Source organism: Oncorhynchus gorbuscha, unplaced genomic scaffold, assembly GCF_021184085.1.
Source record: "Oncorhynchus gorbuscha isolate QuinsamMale2020 ecotype Even-year unplaced genomic scaffold, OgorEven_v1.0 Un_scaffold_761, whole genome shotgun sequence".
Classification (NCBI taxonomy): domain Eukaryota; kingdom Metazoa; phylum Chordata; class Actinopteri; order Salmoniformes; family Salmonidae; genus Oncorhynchus; species Oncorhynchus gorbuscha.
Genome location: NW_025745798.1, coordinates 236,169 through 258,628, shown reverse-complemented (window position 1 = coordinate 258,628; position 22,460 = coordinate 236,169). Strand labels below are relative to the sequence as shown.

The window sequence follows — 22,460 nt, the reverse complement described above, 5'->3', positions numbered from 1 at the left end:
GCGTAACGGTTAAGGTGTTGGCTTGACAGTCTCTGGACCCGTGTTCGAGATCTGGTCAGGATTACCCCCAGAATTCCCTACATTGGTGTCAGAAGTGGGATGGCCATCGGAGAGGCATGTACATGTGAGGGGCATGGTACAGAGAAGCGTGGGACCACGCTTTCCCAAAGGAAGAGGGTCATGTACAATGTAGCGACCTTAACCCAACACTAACCTAGTCAAGAGGTTCACCTCTTTGAGTAATGGTTGAGGTGTTGGCTTGCCAGTCACTGGACACAGGTTTGAGTCCCGGTCGGCGCTACCCACCAAATTTGCTACCTTATCAATAAAAGTCTATTCCAATGAATTAAACAATCTCCATGATACGTTTTGGTGAAAACGTTAAATTGTAGGAGCAGGAATAGTGAAACCAAAGATACTTCCCCTTTCATCTGTGGTGACTTTATCCTAATACTCCCGGCCAATTCAATTCCATCATTAGTTTGGTTTAATCCACTCTTTCATAATATTGACTTTGTGGAGTGTGGTGGATAGGCAACATCCTCTCTCTCTCTCACACACACACACACACAACTTTCAGCTGTCAAAAGCCGACTCAATTTAAAACACAAAAAAATGCAACATGTTGTTTTGGCTACTCACTAACCTCAATCAGCTCTCTTGAATCTGTTTTGAGGCTAAAACAAACCAACTATTTGCTTTGGATTATGCTAAAACTTGCATGGAAACTATATATGCAAATGCTGCTATATATATATACACAATGCCACTGTTGTCTCAAACGTTTATTGAAATATGCATGCATCAACTTACACTGTGATGATGCTGAAGAGTCGATGTTCCCCTGATATGAAATCACAACATGAAGACTGAAGTTCTGGCTAGACAGCTAACACTTAGCTAATAACAGCAACTTGTTTCCTAGATATCTGTAACTACAAATTCAGCAAAGCTATGGACTGCGTGTGAAGCGGACATATTTCCAGGCTGTAAGGATTTTCCCGACGTGTTTCATATAAAGAAAAATGAAATAAATCTTCACAAACGAACAATCCAAGAGCGCTTAGCCAGCTGGCTAGAAAGAAACCGCTCGCTGTATGTGTTCTGGGGCGGAAAGGAGATTTCAGTGGCGTCTCTAGGCAACCACAAGCTTCAGCCTCAACTTTTCAGCCGAGCACAGCTGCTTAGCTTGTAAGCAACGACGCTAGCAATCTGGTTCCGTGTACCAAGAGAAAGTCATCTACGCATTAGTATTTTGGCCTTTTCCCCATAATTTGGCTTGTTTGTTACAACAATTTTGGATTTTTTTATAATAATGCATTTATTTTCAGCAAAACTGGCCACGTGAAATCTAGATGTTTGTTCTCGCGACACTCGGGAAGCAACACTGGCCGTCTTCTTCTTCGTCTTCTTCGTCTTCTTCGTCTTCTTCTTCTTCTTCTTCTTCTTCTTCTTCTTCTTCTTCTTCTTCTTCTTCTTCTTCTTCTTCTTCTTCTTATTCTTCCTTATTCTTCTTCTTCTATGAAGTTTAACGTCAGTTGGCATCCAATTTGTTGCATTACCGCCACCTACTAGATCGGAGTACTCCCTTATACTTTGCTTGAAAAATAAAAATGCACTAAATAAATACCCTATAATCTAACACTACACTCACTAATTTTAAAATGATATAAAATAAATGAACACCACCCTACTCCACTAATTTCATGTATTTATTCCTACCTTATACCATCATCCTGAAAGAATGGGACAACACCACTTAGCACACCCTGTAACTCTTCCGGTCTGGCACACCCAAATAACTCTCTACAGCTGCCACCACAACCTCCATTTTCTGTGACTTCAGTTCCATCCCTGCAGTACAGTTGATAACAATTGCTATACATGCTAAAAATCCAATCTTACTGAAACGTATATCACGTTTTGTCCTCTCCCTCTGTACTGGTATATCTCTACTACTCTCCCCACTCCTCCCTCTGTACTGGTATATCTCTACTACTCTCCCCACTCCTCCCTCTGTACTGGTATATCTCTACTACTCTCCCCACTCCTCCCTCTGTACTGGTATATCTCTACTACTCTCCCCACTCCTCCCTCTGTACTGGTATATCTCTACTACTCTCTACTCTCCCCACTCCTCCCTCTGTACTGGTATATCTCTACTACTCTCCCCACTCCTCTCTGTACTACTCTCTCTACTACTCTCCCCACTCCTCCCTCTGTACTGGTATCTCTACTACTCTCCCCACTCCTCCCTCTGTACTGGTATATCTCTACTACTCTCCCCACTCCTCCCTCTGTACTGGTATATCTCTACTACTCTCCCCACTCCTCCCTCTGTACTGGTATATCTCTACTACTCTCCCCACTCCTCCCTCTGTACTGGTATATCTCTACTACTCTCCCCACTCCTCCCTCTGTACTGGTATATCTCTACTACTCTCCCCACTCCTCCCTCTGTACTGGTATATCCTCCCTCTGTACTGGTATATCTCTACTCTCCCCACTCCTCCCTCTGTACTGGTATATCTCTACTACTCTCCCCACTCCTCCCTCTGTACTGGTATATCTCTACTACTCTCACCACTCCTCCCTCTGTACTGGTATATCTCTACTACTCTCACCACTCCTCCCTCTGTACTGGTATATCTCTACTATCTCTACTCTCACCACTCCTCCCTCTGTACTGGTATACTCCTCCCTCTGTACTATCTCTACTCTCCCACTCCTCCCTCTGTACTGGTATATCTCTACTACTCTCACCACTCCTCCCTCTGTACTGGTATATCTCTACTACTCTCACCACTCCTCCCTCTGTACTGGTATATCTCTACTACTCTCCCCACTCCTCCCTCTGTACTGGTATATCTCTACTCTACTCTCTGTACTGGTATATCCACTCCTCCCTCTGTACTGGTATATCTCTACTACTCTCCCCACTCCTCCCTCTACTCTCACTCTCCCCACTCCTCCCTCTGTACTGGTATATCTCTACTACTCTCACCACTCCTCCCTCTGTACTGGTATATCTCTACTACTCTCCCCACTCCTCCCTCTGTACTGGTATATCTCTACTACTCTCACCACTCCTCCCTCTGTACTGGTATATCTCTACTACTCTCCCCACTCCTCCCTCTGTACTGGTATATCTCTACTACTCTCCCACTCCTCCCTCTGTACTGGTATATCTGGTATATCTCTCTACTCCTCCCTCTCTCCCCACTCCTCCCTCTGTACTGGTATATCTCTACTACTCTCACCACTCCTCCCTCTGTACTGGTATATCTCTAGTACTCTCCCCACTCCTCCCTCTGTACTGGTATATCTCTACTACTCTCACCACTCCTCCCTCTGTAGTGGTATATCTCTACTACTCTCACCACTCCTCCCTCTGTAGTGGTATATCTCTACTACTCTCCCCACTCCTCCCTCTGTACTGGTATATCTCTACTACCCCCTCCGATTCCACATTTCAATTATCACTAGACCCCTTCTAGTTACTCCCTCCGATTCCACATTACAATTATCACTAGACCCCTTCTGGTTACCCTCACTGATTCCACATTACAATTATCACTAGACCACTTCTAGTTACCCCCTCCGATTCCACATTTCAATTATCACTAGACCCCTTCTAGTTACCCCCTCCGATTCCACATTACAATTATCACTAGACCCCTTCTAGTTACCCTCACTGATTCCACATTACAATTATCACTAGACCCCTTCTAGTTACCCTCACCGATTCCACATTACAATTACTCACGCAATGATACATTCTCAAAAGTAAAACTAAATAGCAGTAGTGTGTATTTATGGATGCCAAGGGAAGTCAGGCTTCCCCAAGAAATTGACCTTGATCATTTTCCTTCAATTTTCTTAGACGCTGAATGTATCCCTCCAGGAAAAGCATCCGAGCGAGTGAAACAGTACCCCTCTGTCTCTGTATGTGTAGGCCATCTATCTGTCTCGTCAAAAAGAGTACCCTTAAAATATATGTTTATAAAGCCAATCAGCGTTGAGGTAAACTGAGTAAGCTTGAATGGTCCTGGTGTCAAGGGAAGTCAGTTTAGATTTTGCTTCCCACCAATCACAAGCTAAACTAAAAAAAACTTGAATTGTTGCATCTCATTGTGTCATTGTCCTCCGGTTGGCTTGCCAGCTCGCTAAAATCATCCCTTTCCTAAATTAGCCATGGATGGAGATGAGGATTTGGTTGTGGCTTTACTCTCTGTACTGGCCAATGATTGTAACAGAGATTCTGATCTAACCATAAATGCAGACATTGTGCCCCTGAGTAGGCTAATGTTAACTAGCTGGCCTGGCACATAATTTCCCATGAAAGGATGTTAGGCTAGCGTGCAAACATTTGAGCCAGGTAGACAACACAAACTAAAAGCATGTACTGTATCACAGAGTCATGAAAGAGAGGAGGATGTTGAAATATTGAAGTTGAAATGGTGCTGGAATAGTGGCGGGCAGCTCCTGTTGCAGTAACTCTCCGTGGTTGTAAATCCATAGCTGTTGAGTCGTCCAAAAGCTCGTAAACATGAACTTGCTTTACCATACGGTAGTAGGTCACGTAACTGTTTGCCTGTGTACTTCACCATACAGATGTCGCTCTCTGGTTTTGTGATGAAACAAAGGTGTGGTTGAATGTATTCTGCCACTGTGTCTTCTTATTGTCTCGGCCTTCAGGCCTGTATATCAGAGTGGCAAGGCAACTAACAGGTTATAGACAAAACAACGCAATTATCACAACACAATTATCTTAATTATGACAACACAATTATCTTAATTATCACAACACAATTATCTTAATTATGACAACACAATTATCTTAATTATCACAACACAATTATCTTAATTATGACAACACAATTATCTTAATTATCACAACACAATTATCTTAATTATGACAACACAATTATCTTAATTATCACAACACAATTATCTTAATTATAACAACACATGTAATATGGGTTTTTCTCCTGGCTTGGCTTCCTCAGTGATTTGATCCATTCACCACTACTGCTAAATGGAATGTTTGAAGGAGAACAAAATTGAACTAATTAAAAGCACAGAAAAAAAAAACAGATTAAAGTATATAATTTAAAATATATATATTTAGTTTTGCTTTTATTATTTATCCCTTTGAGAGCTGTGGTGTCATTTAACAACAAAGGAACCGATTTAATCAATTAACTCGCTGCTGCAGAGGGGAGAGGACCGAGAGGCTGAAGAGGACATAGAGGTGGAAGAAGGGGCGCAAGTGACACACGCAGCAGCCGGCGCAGGCGCATAGCGGAACTCAGCCGAGAGGGCACACGCACAAACAGGGAAGTAGCTAAATCGTCAAAAAGTCGCTGGGGCAGCCTTAAAAAGTAGCTACATTTGTCGCTATACAATTTTACGAATAAAAGCCGCTAGAGGGGAATGCAAACTCTCTAAATCTAACAACAAAGTCGCTAAATTGGCATCACTTGCTCCGACACCTTTGGTTAGCAGCGGAGCTCTATAAAAAAATATACATAAAAATGATAGCTTTACAACAGAAGTTAAAGTATCCTTATTTCAACTGAATAAATCAATCACATACAAATATGCAAGAGACAGTTTGGTACTTTTTGTAATTAGTAAATAAAAGGGGACTTTAAATGTTAGGACTGAATAATGGGTAAAGTAGTTATTTATTCCCCTGTCAACCTCATTAACTTTAAAAAGGTCAACTGAAGCATACTGTACTGTCAAAGATGTGTAAAACTAACCCAGCGTACTGTACTGTCTTTGGTACTATCACCGATAGAACAATGAGAGTAAGTTATACAAATATCTGGTACTACTGTCTTTGGCTGAAGGATTTCCGACTACATTTCCCGAGAGCCACCAGTTTTGCGGCGCATGCCTATAAACGATGTCCTGGCCACCTCGTGACCACTCTGATTTCAAGAAATAGGGGTGACCTCTTGTTGCCAGAACAGTGGGAGAATAGTCCAAGTTACCATACAAAGATGGTAAGTAACAAACAAAAAGTTGTATTAACTTTGTTTACGGAATTTTATCTTTACTGAAATGATAAATGCTCACACCTGCTATAGTAGTACGCTGACAGCGAGGTGGCTTTTCGTTCGCTTGTTGCCAGCAACCAACGCTTGCTTCTGCAAGTAATTTAGCTAACCTAATTTATACAGTAGCTAGTTAGCTACCGGTAACCAACTTTTGTATCAATTTACACAAGTTTGTAAAACGACTTTTGCTTGTGATATGATGTCTAAAGACAAGTTGGAAGGAGTACCATCTCTAATTCCTTGTTGGCAATGTGCCAGACAATTTGTCAGGTTCTCGTATAATCTCGTTTTGACAGCTGTGTAGTATGCACATGTCTACATTTCTTTGACAAGGTCAAATTGGCAGAATGTGTTATTGTGGCCTAACGTTATCTAAATAAATTGTCTAATTATGGCGTGCGACTTTCTCCCCAGCAAAATGCAATTGCTTGTTTTTGGACTCTACATTTGTGTGAAAGGGAAAATGTTGAATTAATGGTGACAGTTTTCTACAGTAGCTATAAATATCTCGTCTCAGATGGCTCGAGGAGTGAGTTCTATTTTTAAATTCACCGTGGCTTACCTCGTGAGTTAATAAATCCCCACTCCGACATTGTCCGGTCACGGAACCCATACGGAATACTATTGTTGGAGAAGAGCTACAGTTCTCTCTAGTATTGTCACTGACTCACTTTACGAGTGAACTCTTAGCCAATTCCTCAGAGGTATCCCACTCACCTCATTCCCATTTCATGTACACCTCATTTTTACCTGACTGTTGTTGACTGTTTTTCCTATACAAGCATATTACATAACATTAATATTATTGTAAAACTTCCCAAATGTTTTCCCTAGCTGGATAGTTTCCTCAAACTCTCAAATAATTCCTGGTTCACCTGCAATTATTTGAAAATGTGCCCCTGAAATTTCAGTGACGACCAAACATTTGTCAGTGCTTGGTTGTTCTTTTGTCAACAAATGGAAGAAAATGAACTGAAACGGGGACTTACTACCTGAACTTGTCCAAAACTAAATACACATTTGTATTCTATTGTGAAACATTTTACTACAGGTTTTTAGGATAATTCACTCTGGATAAGTGTCTAAATAACCTACGTGTAATGTGCCCTAATGAATAGGACCCAGATCTGTGTTTCTGTGTCTTGTGTTGCAGTCTGCTGAACCTGTTCGTGTTCTGGTGACCGGCGCTGCTGGCCAGATTGCCTACTCCTTGTTGTTTGGCATTGCCAAGGGAGATGTGTTTGGCAAAGATCAGGTAGAGGGAAGGAAGAAGCTTTGGCTTGACTTGTGTAATATCCCAGCTGATCCTGTTAGGGGTTGTCTATTGTCTGAAATTACACCCTATTCCCCATATAGTCCACTACTTACCATATTTGCTCTTGTCAAAATGAGTGCACAATATAGGGAATAGGGTGCCATGTCAGATACCTCCTGTCAGTTAAATACAATTAAAAATCATGACTGATGGGCAACATGCAGCATCACACACTACCCCTTCAGTCACACAACCTGCAGAGCTTCACTCAAGGCTTTAGTGTCCTTGAATTGCCTGAAATAGAACCACTAGCATACAGCCTACTGGCAGGTTCATAGGCCTAACATGGGCCTAACACTGTCCCTTCAAATAGTCATAACAAGCAGTGTTGTCAATGTAGTAATCATATGAACCATACACATCTGTTCAGGTAGCAATCTACCAGCCTGTAAGTCAGCGGAAAGATCAATAGATCCTATTCATTTATCTAGTCCTGTCATTTCATGGTCTCTCCTCTCAGCCAATTACCCTGATCTTGCTGGACATCACCCCCATGTTGCCAGTCCTGGATGGCGTGGTCATGGAGCTGCAGGACTGTGCCCTCCCACTCCTCAGAGGTAAACCATGGTGCAGACGACACTCACTGGATTGACGCGGCTTTGCTTTAGTTGTGAGGCACCAGTAGTATCTCCATCTCCATTGTGACTGGTTTTTTTCTGTTGTCAATTGGTGGTGTCCTTGCTTTGTTCTCACCTCGGCTGTGAGGCCCCTGTATTAACGCTCAGGGCTGCAAAGACAATGTTCTCTCTGTGTATGGTGTGTTGCAAAGACAATTTTCAATGTGGGGTGGGGGGATGTCTATAGTGTGGTGACTCTGTGTCCCAACCAGATCTGGCTTCAAGCACTATTTAAATTCTTTCAAATATTTTTAAGGTGTTTGCCAGATCGGTGGAATTTTCAGAATTGCCAGAATCTCTCAGTATCCCTTTAAAGCAGTTAACTGGCAAGTCTGTCGCACAGACAACAGTAGCAGAACAAAGGGATCGATACTGTTTGCTGTTTGCTGAAGCTAACCGTAAAAGCAAAAACTGTGACTGAGCTGATGAGAATGTAAGGTGTTGTGACAAAATGGGGTTTGAAACAGGGAAAACCACACTTAGACAATGTGATGGGTAAAACAAACCCAAGCCTTTGTTTCTCCATAGAGGCCACTTTCATTGTCAAGAGATCACGTCTGAAACATTGTGCTTGAAGCACTGAGCCTAATAAAGCACTCCTTAAAAACAACTTCCTGCTGTCCTCGATCATAGTTAGCTTCCCTTTTTTCTTTATTTTTTCTATTTTTGCCTAAAATGACATACCCAAATGGAACTGCATGTAGCTCAGGACCTGCAGCAAGGATATGCGTATTCTTGCTACCATTTCAAAGGAAACACTTTGAAGTTTGTGTAAATGTGAAATTAATGTAGGAGAATATAACACATTAGATTTGGTTAAAGACAATACAAAGAAAAAAACATGCTGTTTTTGTACCATCTTTGAAATGCAAGACAAAGCCCATGTTTTATTCCAGCCCAGGTGCAATTTAGATTTAGCAGTGTGTGAAGTTTTTTGACTGATCCAATGAACATTGCATTGCTGGTCAAAATGTTGTATCAAGACTGCCCAAATGTGCCTGATTGGTTTATTAATGCATTTAAGTTCATAACTGTGTGCTCTCCTACAATAGCATGGTATTATTTCAGTAATAGCTACTGTAGAGATTAATTAGACAGCACTGTAGTAAAACCTTAAACGATTTAGTGGTCTTTATTATCCTGTTTTTCCTTCTGTTGGTCGTCCATGTGTTGCCCATTGAACCAACCATTTAACATTACATTTACATTTAAGTCATTTAGCAGACGCTCTTATCCAGAGCGACTTACAAATTGGTGCATTCACCTTATGACATCCAGTGGAACAGTCACTTTACAATACTGCATCTAAAACTTAAGGGGGGTGAGAGGGATTACTTATCCTATCCTAGGTATTCCTTAAAGAGGTGGGGTTTCAGGTGTCTCCGGAAGGTGGTGATTGACTCCGCTTTCCTGGCGTCATGAGGGAGTTTGTTCCACCATTGGGGGGCCAGGGCAGCGAACCCTGGTCTGTTGTATTTTTGATTCGTCTAGAGGTCATTCCCACAAACAAGGAAAGAAACCTACACGTGTCTTATAGGACACGTTCAGATAGTCCCTCCCTTTTCATGCTTCTTTTTTCTGACGACTTGATACCGACTGAACAAGCGCCTGTTTATTCCATCTGTTTTCAGAGGTCATCCCCACGGACAAGGAGGAGGTTGCCTTTAAGGACCTGGATGCTGCTATCCTGGTGGGCTCCATGCCCAGGAGAGAGGGTATGGAGAGGAAGGATCTGCTCAAGGCTAACGTGGCCATCTTCAAGAGCCAGGGGGCCGCGCTGGAGAAGTATGCCAAGAAAACTGTCAAGGTGAGGAGATAATAGCCAGATCCCAACAGACAGGGTTTGTTGTCTGTGTGGGGTGTCTGGTGACTGTCAATGTGTCCCTAAATGTCAATGCAGACTTAGCTGTCTGTCAACACTAGCAGGTACCCTGTGTTTGTGGTGTAGTGTAAGCCATGTGTCCTTAGACATAGAGAGGACTCGTGATGCTGCACCTCAGAGCTGTTGAAATTCAGTTCACCATGTGTTGGGCTCTTAATTCATATGGAAAGACTGGCCTGGAATGCCATTGGTGTGTGCATTGTTTGTGGGTTTGTTTTGTGAGCGTGTGTTTTGATTTTTTTTAAATCTGCCTGCCTGCCTTAACACTACCTCACCTATCTGGTCTGCTTTGGTCTGTAAGCTTAATGTTGTATCCACCCTGGCTGGGTTCCATCCCAGTAGTTGGTCCACTTCTGTCTAGAAGCCTCACGTTGTATCCAGTCTGGCTGGGTTCCATCCCAGTAGTTGGTCCACTTCTGTCTAGAAGCCTCACGTTGTATCCAGTCTGGCTGGGTTCCATCCCAGTAGTTGGTCCACTTCTGTCTAGAAGCCTCACATAGTATCCAGTCTGGCTGGGTTCCATCCCAGGAGTCAAGGAGACATTCTGATTCTCTCCTGCTCCCCAAGTGTGCACTTAGACACTCACCTAAATGGATTTACAAAATAAATGGACTGGTGTGAGGAATATGGTGGAAACTAGAGAATTATAATGAGTCATTTTAGTAGTAGAGAATAGGAACTCCGCCAAGGACTGGAATGTCCTGACTAGTGCCAGTGGAACTGTGGGTGTGTTGTGAGGAGGCCTTTTGGCCTCGGACACTGATCTAGCAACAGGTGTTGGGCTGTCAGACTGACGAGTGTGACTGCTTGTGTGTGTGCTGGCACTTGTCCTGCACCCTTGTCATTTCTTCTCCAAGTGACCTTGTTGCAAAAACTTAACTTGTCTTCAAGCAGCGCGCAAGGCTGAAGCTGCCATGATAGAACATCTTCAACCTTACACTCTGCCTGCCTGTCTAGCATGGCGTATTCAACCTTACACTCTGCCTGCCTGACTGTCTAGCATGGCGTCTTCAACCTTACACTCTGCCTGCCTGCCTGTCTAGCATGGCGTCTTCAACCTTACACTCTGCCTGCCTGACTGTCTAGCATGGCGTCTTCAACCTTACACTCTGCCTGCCTGACTTAGCGTGGCGTCTTCAACCTTACACTCTGCCTGCCTGACTTAGCATGGCGTCTTCAACCTTACACGCTGCCTGCCTGACTGTCTAGCATGGAGTCTTCAACCTTACACTCTGCCTGCCTGACTGTCTAGCATGGCGTCTTCAACCTTACACTCTGCCTACCTGACTGTCTAGCGTGGCGTCTTCAACCTTACACTCTGCCTGCCTGACTTAGCATGGCGTCTTCAACCTTACACGCTGCCTGCCTGACTGTCTAGCATGGAGTCTTCAACCTTACACTCTGCCTGCCTGACTGTCTAGCATGGAGTCTTCAACCTTGCCCGTCAGGCAGCGAGGCTTTGGAATTTTCCCTCTACTCACAGGTTGCTCCAGTTTCAAGTAACTTTAAAATATTTTTTTTACTACATGGTAATCAGACAATGCAATACATGGCTATATTGCATTGATAATGGACAAAACATTTAAGTTGGACTAAGTGCGAACTATGACTACGTACATTTTATAACTTTCATATATATATTTATTTTTCACCTTTATTTAACCAGGTAGGCTAGTTGAGAACACCTTTATTTAACCAGGTAGGCTAGTTGAGAACACCTTTATTTCACCAGGTAGGCTAGTTGAGAACACCTTTATTTCACCAGGTAGGCTAGTTGAGAACACCTTTATTTCACCAGGTAGGCTAGTTGAGAACACCTTTATTTCACCAGGTAGGCTAGTTGAGAACACCTTTATTTCACCAGGTAGGCTAGTTGAGAACACCTTTATTTCACCAGGTAGGCTAGTTGAGAAAGCCTTTATTTCACCAGGTAGGCTAGTTGAGAAAGCCTTTATTTCACCAGGTAGGCTAGTTGAGAACGCCTTTATTTCACCAGGTAGGCTAGTTGAGAAAGCCTTTATTTAACCAGGTAGGCTAGTTGAGAACGCCTTTATTTAACCAGGTAGGCTAGTTGAGAAAGCCTTTATTTAACCAGGTAGGCTAGTTGAGAACAAGTTCTCATTTGCAACTGCGACCTGGCCAAGATAAAGCATAGCAGTGTTAACAGACAACAACACATGGAGTAAACAATAAACAAGCCAATAACACTATAAACAAGTCAATGACACAGTAGAAAAGTCTATATACAGTGTGTTCAAAAGGCATGCGGATGTAAGGCAATAAATAGGCCATAGGAGCGAATAATTACAATTTAGCAGATTAACACGAGTGATACATGATCATGTGCAGGTAGAGATACTGGTGTGCAGAAAAGTAAATAAAATAAAAACAGTATGGGTTTGAGGTAGGTAAATTGGGTGGGCTTTATACACCGATGGACTAATCTCATGGTATGACCTCTTAGTCTCACGTTGCCTTCAGTGTCTCATCACTCTGCTGTTAACTATTAGGGATAACCTGGCCAACAGCCAGTGAAATTGCAGAACGCCAAATTCAAAACCAGAAATACTCGTAATAAAAACTTCCTAAAACATACCAGTGTTATACATCGGTTTAAAGACAAATTTGTTGTTAATGCAACAACCGTGTCAGATTTCAAAATGACTTTACGGCGAAAGCAAACCATGTGATTATCTGAGGACCGCGCCCAGCACACAACATTACAAACCGTACCCAGCCAAGTAGAGGAGGAACAAAATTCAGAAATGGGGGTAAAATGAATCCCTTACCTTTGATCTTCACATGGTTGCACTCACAAGTCCCTCTATGTCCAAAAACCTCTGTTTTGTTCAGTAATCCATTGGTACAAAGCGCTTGTCACAGCAGGCAGACAAAATCGAAAGTACCGTAAAAGCTTAAATGTCAAACTATGTTTATAATCAATCCTCGGGTTGTTTTTGTCATGAATAATCCATATTTCAACCGGACAACAGCTTCTTCAATAGAAAAGGAAAAACAAGAAAGGGGCACTCCCGGTCACGCGCAGGACACATCTCTGGAAATGTCCACTGTCCTCATTGAAAGTGGTGTTTCTCCCTTATTTTTCAAAGTAAAAGTCTGAAACGATGCCTAAAGACTGGCCACATGTTGAGGAAGCCATGGAGACTGTGAACTGGGTCCTAAGTCTTTTATATGGTGGATAGGATTTCAATGGGAAAACAGCCATTTCAATATAATAGCATTTCCTGGATGGATTTTCCTCAGCTTTTTGCCTGCCATATCACTTCTGTTATACTCACAGACATTTATTTGAACAGTTTTGGAAACCTTAACGTTTTCTATCCAATACTACCATGCATATCCTACCTTCTGGGCCTGAGTAACAGGCAGTTTACATAGGGCACCTTGTTCATTGTAACTACTCAATACTAACCCCGTTCCCAGGAAGGGTAAGTTAAAATGTGTGGTGCATCTCAATCCGCCTATGGCAGTCTTCCACATCTGCAGTCATGTTTCAGACCATGAGACACTCTGAAAATAAGTCTTATCACAAACTGCTGTAGCATCCAAACTGTTTGGAAACTCTCCGATGCGACTCGCAGGAACATGATGGGTCTCAGTTTTGTTCTGCAAGCCTGATGGGACTCGTCTGTACCTTCTGTTTGTAGTGTCTGAACCGTTTGGGCTACAAACTGACCCCAGTGGAAAGAGGTTATTCTCCCCATCACCATGGTGTTTTGTGTGTGACTGTTTTATAACATGGCCTCTCCTTGTCTCCGTCAGGTCCTGGTGGTAGGTAACCCAGCCAACACCAACTGTCTGATCGCAGCCAAGTCTGCCCCGTCCATCCCCAAAGAGAACTTCTCCTGCCTCACCCGTCTGGACCACAACCGCGCCCGTTCTCAGGTACCTGTGTGGAGAAGTGGGTTTGTTCCCTTGAACCCCCTGAATGAATAGCTACTCCAATCCCTGATGACTGAGTCTGTCTGTACTTTAACTGTAGTGGGTGTTTTTAAGTTTCATTGGGGGGACAAATAGTGTGTGTGGATTATCTTAATAGATGGTAATATCATCCTTACACAGCTCTCTTGCCTCCCTCCCTCCAGGTTGCGATGCGCTGCGGCGTGCCAGCCACCCAGGTAAAGAACGTAATCATCTGGGGCAACCATTCGTCCACCCAGTACCCAGACGTCCACCACTGCAAGGTAATCTATCATTTATCACAATGTAATAATGAAGTATTATTATACCACTGCAAGGCAGTAGTGAATACTGTAATATTATTTAACAATATGTCATCATTATTTTACTACACCAAGGTCAACATGGCGGGCAGCGACCTGGCCTGCTTCGCCGCTGTTAAGGACGATGACTGGCTCAAAGGGGCCTTCATTTCTGTGAGTTTACTCTACTGTAAAACACATGTTCATCTGGCTGTGTGAACTTTAACCCCCCCCCCCTTTCTCATTGGAGATGGTCCAAGGGAAAGTGACCTCTGACCTTCTCCATGTGTTTTGATAAGGGGAGAGGAATCCTGGAAAGATGAATTGAGACTGCTGAATAAGACTATTGGAGTAGGGATGAGACATTTTTGTAAGGCATCGCTCTTCCTCTCTCTCCTCTTCCCCCTCTCAGACAGTGCAGCAGAGGGGTGCTGCGGTTATCGCGGCCAGGAAGCTGTCCAGTGCCATGTCTGCAGCCAAGGCGATCTGTGATCACATGAGGGACATCTGGTCAGGCACTCCTGAGGTCAGCTAAGTGGGACAATTCTGTTGCTTTAAGATACAGATTTAGGATTAGTTTACCCTAACCAAATCTTCATTGTAACCATTTTAAGGCTATATTTAATATCTCCTAATCTATAGGGCACTCTACTATTTAAAGTATGGATGAATCTCAATTCTTCACCCTTCTCCCAGAATGTGAACTCCTACAATTTCACAGTCATGGATGGTGTAATATTTGGCTGGAGGCCATTGTTACATTTATGAGATGTGTGCAGTTGCACACTTTGGGAAGAGGGTGTAGAATCGTGGTGCAGCCTGTCTTTAGGTTAATGCCTTCTGAACTCAGCGTGGAGCAGCTTGTCTTTAGGTTAATGGTTCCTGAACTCAGCGTGGAGCAGCTTGTCTTTAGGTTAATGGTTCCTGAACTCAGCGTGGAGCAGCTTGTCTTTAGGTTAATGGTTCCTGAACTCAGCGTGGAGCAGCTTGTCTTTAGGTTAATGGTTCCTGAACTCCTGAACTCTTTAGGTTAATGGTTCCTGAACTGTGGAGCAGCTTGTCTTTGGAGCAGCTTGTCTTTAGGTTAATGGTTCCTGAACTCAGCGTGGAGCAGCTTGTCTTTAGGTTAATGGTTCCTGAACTCAGCGTGGAGCAGCTTGTCTTTAGGTTAATGCCTTCTGAACTCAGCGTGGAGCAGCCTGTCTTTAGGTTAATGGTTCCTGAACTCAGCGTGGAGCAGCTTGTCTTTAGGTTAATGGTTCCTGAACTCAGCGTGGAGCAGCTTGTCTTTAGGTTAATGGCTCCTGAAGACAGCCCTAACCTCTGACCTCTTGTGTTTGCAGGGAGAGTTTGTCTCCATGGGTGTCTACTCCAGCAGTAACTCCTATGGTGTCGCTGAAGACCTCATCTACTCATTCCCTGTTCACATCAAGGTGAGACAGATCCCTGACACTCTGCTCTCTACACTCCTCCATACGAAGGCTGCGTTTACATTGGCAGCACAATTCTGATCTTTTGCCCAATTATTGGTGAAAGATCTCGTCTGATTGGTCAAAAACCAATAATTGGGACAAAGATCATAATTGTGCTTCATGATCCGCTGTCATCACCACTTAACCAGAGAGCTCTGCTTCTAGTGACTATAAACAGGTGCTTTAGTCTGCGACCAACTACCTATTGCAGTGGGAAGTTGATCACTTTGGCCTATTATTCAATATACATTATTCTCCTGTCTTTGTTATCCTCAGGACAAGCAGTGGAAGATTGTGGACGGGTTGGTCATCAACGACTTCTCCCGAGGCAAGATGGACGCCACGGCAGCCGAGCTGGTGGAGGAGAGGGACACCGCAGTCTCCTTCCTCAGCGCTTGACTACGCTCCCAGCCACGGCAACCAACCCGGCAACAGCACTTGGACGCAGAACCCACACCTCCAGACTCGCGTCTGTGATGCTGCATTCACGTGCTACTCAGAACTTAGGAAACTCTCGAATATCCAACTTGGAAGTTCCATATGAACGGTTTAACTTCATGTTTTACAGCAAAATAATTTTTTTAGACCTGAGTTTCTGGTCATTCTGATAGCACATGAACATGGCATGATACACTCACTGCTGCAGCTCTGTGTCCTAAACATTAATGTTACACACTTCTGAACAGGTTATCCCTGTTTGGATGGTTACCATGCTTACCATGGAATGGAGAATTGTTATGGGTAGTTGATGCACCAGTAGTTACTATGACGATCATTGTTCTACTGTTAAATTGTTGTTCAGTCAGAACAATAAAATCAGCAAACAATGTATAGTCCTTTATAGTGTTTCTAGATTTAACTTAATATTTTTGTGAAACAACTCTTGGTTGAATTAATATTTACCCTCATTTTTTTGTTTTGTTTACTATTTGGCATTTTCCCATTATGATATTTGACAATCTGAATGTGATCACCACCTGTAATCCTATCTATAATTGTAGCAGGTGGTTATGGCATAGTCCTGCCACTAGGGGGTAGCACATTCTAATCTGTAAAACCCAGGACAGTAAAGTGTATCTATGGTTAATTATGTTTCAAACCTCTGGATATTATCTCCCTGGACTCACTCCTGATGAAACAATAAAACATTTATCAACTGATTCAGTAAATTTCACAATTTCTGCACAAATAAACAATTTATTAGTCCTATGAATAGTGTAGCTAGCCACAGTATAATGACGTGCTAGCTTGCCATTCTCCTTTCAACAGTGCAGCATCTATTATAAAGTATTTAGTAAAACAAATGCTAAGATTAGCCGGAGGGAGTGTGATCCATAAATGTTAAATTATATATAGTTTACACTAGAATGTCCTATCAGATTTTCCTTAACTTGCATTGCTTTGTCACCTGTAGTTTAAAATAAAATGTGGTCCCTCCATTTGAGTCGTAAGGACTTATGTACTTCAATTCAATCGGAACATTATTTAAAATCACTGAGGGACCATGTTCGTAAACTTTCTGTACCTGAAATTTTTACTTGCGTTCCATGTTAATAGTCCGGTTTCTAACCCGTAGGCCTAATTCTGGGATGGGGTGTGGTGTGTGTGTGTGTGTGTGTCCCCCCAGTCCCTAGCAAACACAACGGATAACTTTATTTGCGTTTTAAACTAAAGATGTTCATTGGAGTCCTGTGTTTTAGCTGGGGGGAAAAGTATGACACTAATCAGGCCTCGAGTTGCCCAGGCCTCCTAGCTATGAACCCATTAGTATGAATGTGTTCATTGACGTGGCATCAATGTCGTGGTTCTGGTATTTTGGGTTCAGGAACGTCGTGAAAAACTGCATTTTCATTGGCCACAGCATTCGGATACAAGCTTTTAATTGGTCCTTGTTTTGGAATGGCATTTGTATATAATTTTGATCAAATTCATCTATTATAGTATTTTGTGTGAACTAATTACTAAAATACCTGCCCAATATTCAATACAATGTGTTGCATGTCATTGTAATATAAATCAACTCCCAAAGGGACATTAGTTGCGCTAATTTCACCGGTCTTCGCGGTTGTGTCCATACTTGGACAAGCCTATCGCACGATTTTCCTGTCGCCAACATCCTACAAGCCAAACAGTAAGGAAATGCATGTATTAGCTCAATTAAATTGTCCAATACCTTGCTGTGTGCCAATAATCATAACAGTCGTCGTAGAAGAGAAGTTACAAGAGTAGCCCAATAGCACTACGAGTGGTTTGATCTTTGTAGGCCTATTATTGGGTAGGCTATCTACATTGTCATAGCATATTCTGAATGTATTGGAAAACGAATAGAAACAATAGCGAGTTGATCTGGTAATAATGTTGCAATGTTATTTTTTAAATCATGTATAATTCGTGTTTGATGTGTAGGCTATGCTATACAGTGGAAAAAACGTAATAACCTGTCCCCATTATTTCCGCATCCATCGTTCTGCATTCGGGAATGCAACTAACATTCGATATGCCACTAGGCAACATTTATTTTAAGGTTAGGCTAGACCTATAGATCGGTTATACGTGTGGGCCGGGTCTATGCTGGCTTTAACATGTTACTGATTTACTGTATCTATCTGATTGTCTACGCTAGGCTATCTTAATATATATATATATATATATAAGATATCATGGGGGCGAGGCTAAAGCAAGAGAGGGAGTATATTAGTAGAAGCAAATGCCGCGTTCAAACCCACTGGGAACTTGTGAAATCTCCGCCTTCAGTGCGTTCATGACAACTGGGATCTCGGGGGGAGAAAACTAGCTCCTACTGGAAAAAAAATAGTTTTGAATCGTCATCCAACTTGAAATTCCAAGTGGGAAACTAGGGCATCTTTGTTGAGGTGCGACTTTTTGACCTACAGATCACTAACGTCATTATTTGGCCTTTTTCTATATATATATTTTCAATCATATTTTATAGTTCCAAGTTGTCTTGAAAGCACCAAAAGGTCCATAGCCAGTCCGGGAGGAAATGTGACGTGGTTTATTTGCCTGGGAAAGGGGCAGACCCGAAATCCGTACAAGGCATAGGCTAATTGTATTTGTGAAATATAGTCTACATAAATACCAATAGGTAGGCTGCAGTCGGGCCGCGGGGTGCGTTTCATTAGGCTGAAGTCAAGTGAGATAAACGATTGATGGAATAAAGGTCGGGTTGTCTCGCTTTGGAAAGTGCTGGCGGTGGAGGAATTGCGAAAAGGATTTCATTTGTGAGAGAGGAGTGCTCTAGCAAGTTATGGCTTCAGCAGTCCATTCTGCACTGGGGTGGCCATATAGATGAATGACTGAATGACCATTTGGGGTTTGACAAAAAAACAACAAAAAAAAACGTTTTTTTTTCTTCTAGAATATGTCTTACATTTTCTTGGATTATTTGACCAATTTCGTTTCAATATAGTTATAGTTGAATATCCTTGATAACTTGATAGGCTGCCTAGTGGAAATACCGATTTTGGATTTGTACAGAACATTTGACCTCAATAGGTGATTTCTGATTATTGAGCCTTTATAACATTTTGGAATATGGCACGTTATTTTGAAGGTAAGTGATTGTGTGGATGCAGCCAACTACAATGATGAAGAATGAATACCACAGTGAATGTATTGAAAATAAGTTTAACAGCTTCTACTTGTACATTGTCTGGAGACACGGTCTAAAGTACCAACTAGTGTTGTAATTTGAAGTACTATCCTCTGCAAATACAATGTACACATTGTTGTATTTTTATTAAAAACCCAAATGAAATCAATGTAATTCAATAACAATGAATTGTCTTTGGCTACTTGGTTTCACTTGAAAGGTACCTTACTACCATTGGACCTCACGCTGGGCCTAACAAATGAGCTCCCACTTCTTACTGTCACGTCCAATTCCAAACTTGCACGCTGACAGGTCAAGAATGGGTACCCCCACTAAATCCTCCATACCAGAGATAGCTGTTCTTTCTCCTCTGACATAATTAGAGTAATATAACAATAGTAGCTTATGTTATTTGAGAATGCAGTAGTTGGGCTACTCATTGCCGTTGTCCAATCACGGCAGCAGTTTGGTATCCTCAGCCTCTAGTTGGGCTACTCGTTGCCGTTGTCCAATCACGGCAGCAGTTTGGTATCCTCTGCCTCTAGTTGGGTTACTCGTTGCCGTTGTCCAATCACGGCAGCAGTTTGGTATCCTCGGCCTCTAGTTGGGCTACTCGTTGCCGTTGTCCAATCACGGCAGCAGTTTGGTATCCTCGGCCTCTAGTTGGGCTACTCGTTGCCGTTGTCCAATCACGGCAGCAGTTTGGTATCCTCGGCCTCTAGTTGGGTTACTCATTGCCGTTGTCCAATCACGGCAGCAGTTTGGTATCTTCGGCCTCTAGTTGGGCTACTCATGGCTGTGGTTGTCCAATCAGGCCAGCAGTTTGGTATCCTCAGCCTCTAGTTGGGCTACTCATGGCTGTGGTTGTCCAATCAGGCCAGCAGTTTGGTATCCTCAGCCTCTAGTTGGGCTACTCATGGCTGTGGTTGTCCAATCAGGCCAGCAGTTTGGTAGCCCCAGCCTGCCATATACTCACTCATTTTGGTTCTTGGTCGTCCGGGTCTGGCCGGTGTAGGCCGTCATTGTAAATAAGAATTTGTTTTAACTGACTTGCCTAGTTAAATAAAGGTTCAATTTAAAACATTTCCCTGTCAGTCACTCACACCATACAGGAACCACTGCCTGGTCATAGCTTATTAGAAATGACAGTGTCAGATGTCCCAAAACCATAGAACAAGTCACAGTATTGACATGTAGCCTATTCAAAATGGATCTCACCGGTCAAAGTCTATTTCCTGGTAGTGGAATAGAGCTGTTGTATTACTGTTGCACTAGACTAGACTGTTACTAATCTCATAGATATGTAATAGGGAGATGGGGGGAGACTGTTACTATCCCATAGATATGTTGTGGGGAACTACTAGACTGTTACTAATCTCATAGATATGTTATAGGGAGATGAGGAGCTACTAGACTGTTACTAATTAGATATGTTATAGGGAGACTGGGGAACTACTAGTTACTAATCTCATAGATATGTTATAGGGAGATGAGGAGCTACTAGACTGTTACTAATCCCATAGATATGTTATAGGGAGATGGGGCTACTAGACTGTTACTAATCTCATAGATATGTTATAGGGAGATGGGGAGCTACTAGACTAGACTGTTACTAATCTCATAGATATGTTATAGGGAGATGAGGAGCTAGACTGTTACTAACTGTTACTAGATGGGGAGCTACTAGACTGTTACTAATCTCATAGATATGTTATAGGGAGATGGGGAGCTACTAGACTGTTACTAATCTCATAGATATGTTATAGGGAGATGGGGAGCTACTAGACTGTTACTAATCTCATAGATATGTTATAGGGAGATGGGGAGCTACTAGACTGTTACTAATCTCATAGATATGTTATAGGGAGATATGTTCTTAAGTCTCTCTACACCTCCTGGAGGATTGGTCACTAGACTGTTACACCTCCTGACCCAGGATTGGAGATGGGGAGCTACACCTCCTGACCCAGGATTGTTACTAACCTCATAGATAGTCTATAGGGAGATCCTGACCAAGGATTGACTGTCTACTAATCCTGAGAGGATTGTTCCCTAGGGAGATGGGGACCCAGGATTGTGTCCCTAGTCTCTCATACATATCCTGACCCAGGATTGTGTCCCTAGTCTCTCTACACCTCCTGACCCAGGATTGTGTCCCTAGTCTCTCTACACCTCCTGACCCAGGATTGTGTCCCTAGTCTCTCCACACCTCCTGACCCAGGATTGGGAAACACCTAGTGAATAAACGTAAACACCTCCTGGACCCAGGATTGTGTTCATCTATCTACTGTTGGCGAGGCACAGTGTTCTACACCTCCTGAGCAGAGGATTGTGTTAGTTAGATTTCTCTCCACACCTCCTGACCAACACACACACATTGTGTCCCTAGTCTCTACACCTCCTGACCCAGGATTGTGTCCCTAGTCTCTACACCTCCTGACCCAGGATTGTGTCCCTAGTCTCACACACACACTCCTGACCCAGGATTGTGTCCCTAGAAGGCTTACACCTCCTGATGAGGAGGGTTTTGTGTTATCTGTGCGCTCATTTTCTCATTGGACAAGTCCTGACCCAGGATTGTTTCACAGCTATTTTTCTCCAGTTTGTTGCCAAAGAACATGACCCAGAACTCACAACAGGTACTGACCCAGCTGTTGGGAAACATTTTAAGTGAATAAACTGGAGAAACACAAGGGTCAATGCATAGGGTTGAGTTTGGCAGAACAATTGACATGTAGCCTATTCAAAATGGATTCACCGGTCAAATCTATTTCCTGGTACAGGTTGTTGGAATAGAGAGGCACAGTGTTGCACTGACTGTTACTAATTCATAGATAGGTAATTAAGTTGGAGAGGATCTCACTAGACAGGTTACTACACCATAGATATGTTACAGAGACAGCTACACTGTTACTCAGAACCACAGACATTTATACCAGATTGTAAGCTACTGTTTTACACTTTTTGTAATTGCAATGATATGTTATACACACAAAATGACACACTACTCCATTGTATATAATCACATAGCTCATATTCACTACTGGTGAATGTGGCAAAGCTCACAGTTTGAGGCACAAAACCAAATCTATGATAGTGGGGAGCTACTTCTTCTAAAAGGCTTCCCACCCTGAGGATGCTAGAGGTGTTCTCTCATGATATTTCCTGGTCCAGATTGAGTGACTAGACTGTTACTAATCTCATAGATATGTTCCAGGGAGATGAGTGAGCTAAGGTGTCTCTCTCCTGTATTTCACAGTCTAGAGACTC

The 22,460-nt window shown here is 42.8% G+C and overlaps 2 protein-coding genes across 2 annotated transcripts in view; both read left to right on the top strand.

Annotated features, from left to right (window-relative positions):
* The first annotated feature begins 5,859 nt into the window (after positions 1-5,859).
* On the top strand, positions 5,860-16,737 carry LOC124020086 (malate dehydrogenase, cytoplasmic-like). The gene is made up of 10 exons (XM_046335495.1): positions 5,860-6,014; positions 7,222-7,323; positions 7,844-7,940; positions 9,632-9,807; positions 13,666-13,788; positions 13,989-14,087; positions 14,202-14,279; positions 14,518-14,631; positions 15,449-15,538; positions 15,854-16,737. The coding sequence occupies exons 1-10, from the start codon at positions 6,012-6,014 to the stop codon at positions 15,974-15,976; spliced, it is 1,005 nt and encodes a 334-aa protein (XP_046191451.1). The 5' UTR covers positions 5,860-6,011; the 3' UTR covers positions 15,977-16,737.
* An 896-nt stretch (positions 16,738-17,633) lies between these two features.
* Positions 17,634-22,460, top strand: part of LOC124020080 (UTP--glucose-1-phosphate uridylyltransferase-like) — a gene marked incomplete at its 5' end in the record, with an annotated part of 70,307 nt that continues 65,480 nt past the window's right edge. The window contains one exon of the mRNA XM_046335490.1: positions 17,634-17,708. Within this exon, the coding sequence (XP_046191446.1) occupies positions 17,634-17,708 (75 nt within the window). The remainder of the gene's footprint in view (positions 17,709-22,460) is intronic.

Coding starts and splice junctions, on each gene's coding strand:
- LOC124020086 (XM_046335495.1), top strand. Junction 9,808..13,665: donor ATGCCAAGAAAACTGTCAAG/GTGAGGAGATAA, acceptor TGTCTCCGTCAG/GTCCTGGTGGTAGGTAACCC. Junction 15,539..15,853: donor CATTCCCTGTTCACATCAAG/GTGAGACAGATC, acceptor TGTTATCCTCAG/GACAAGCAGTGGAAGATTGT.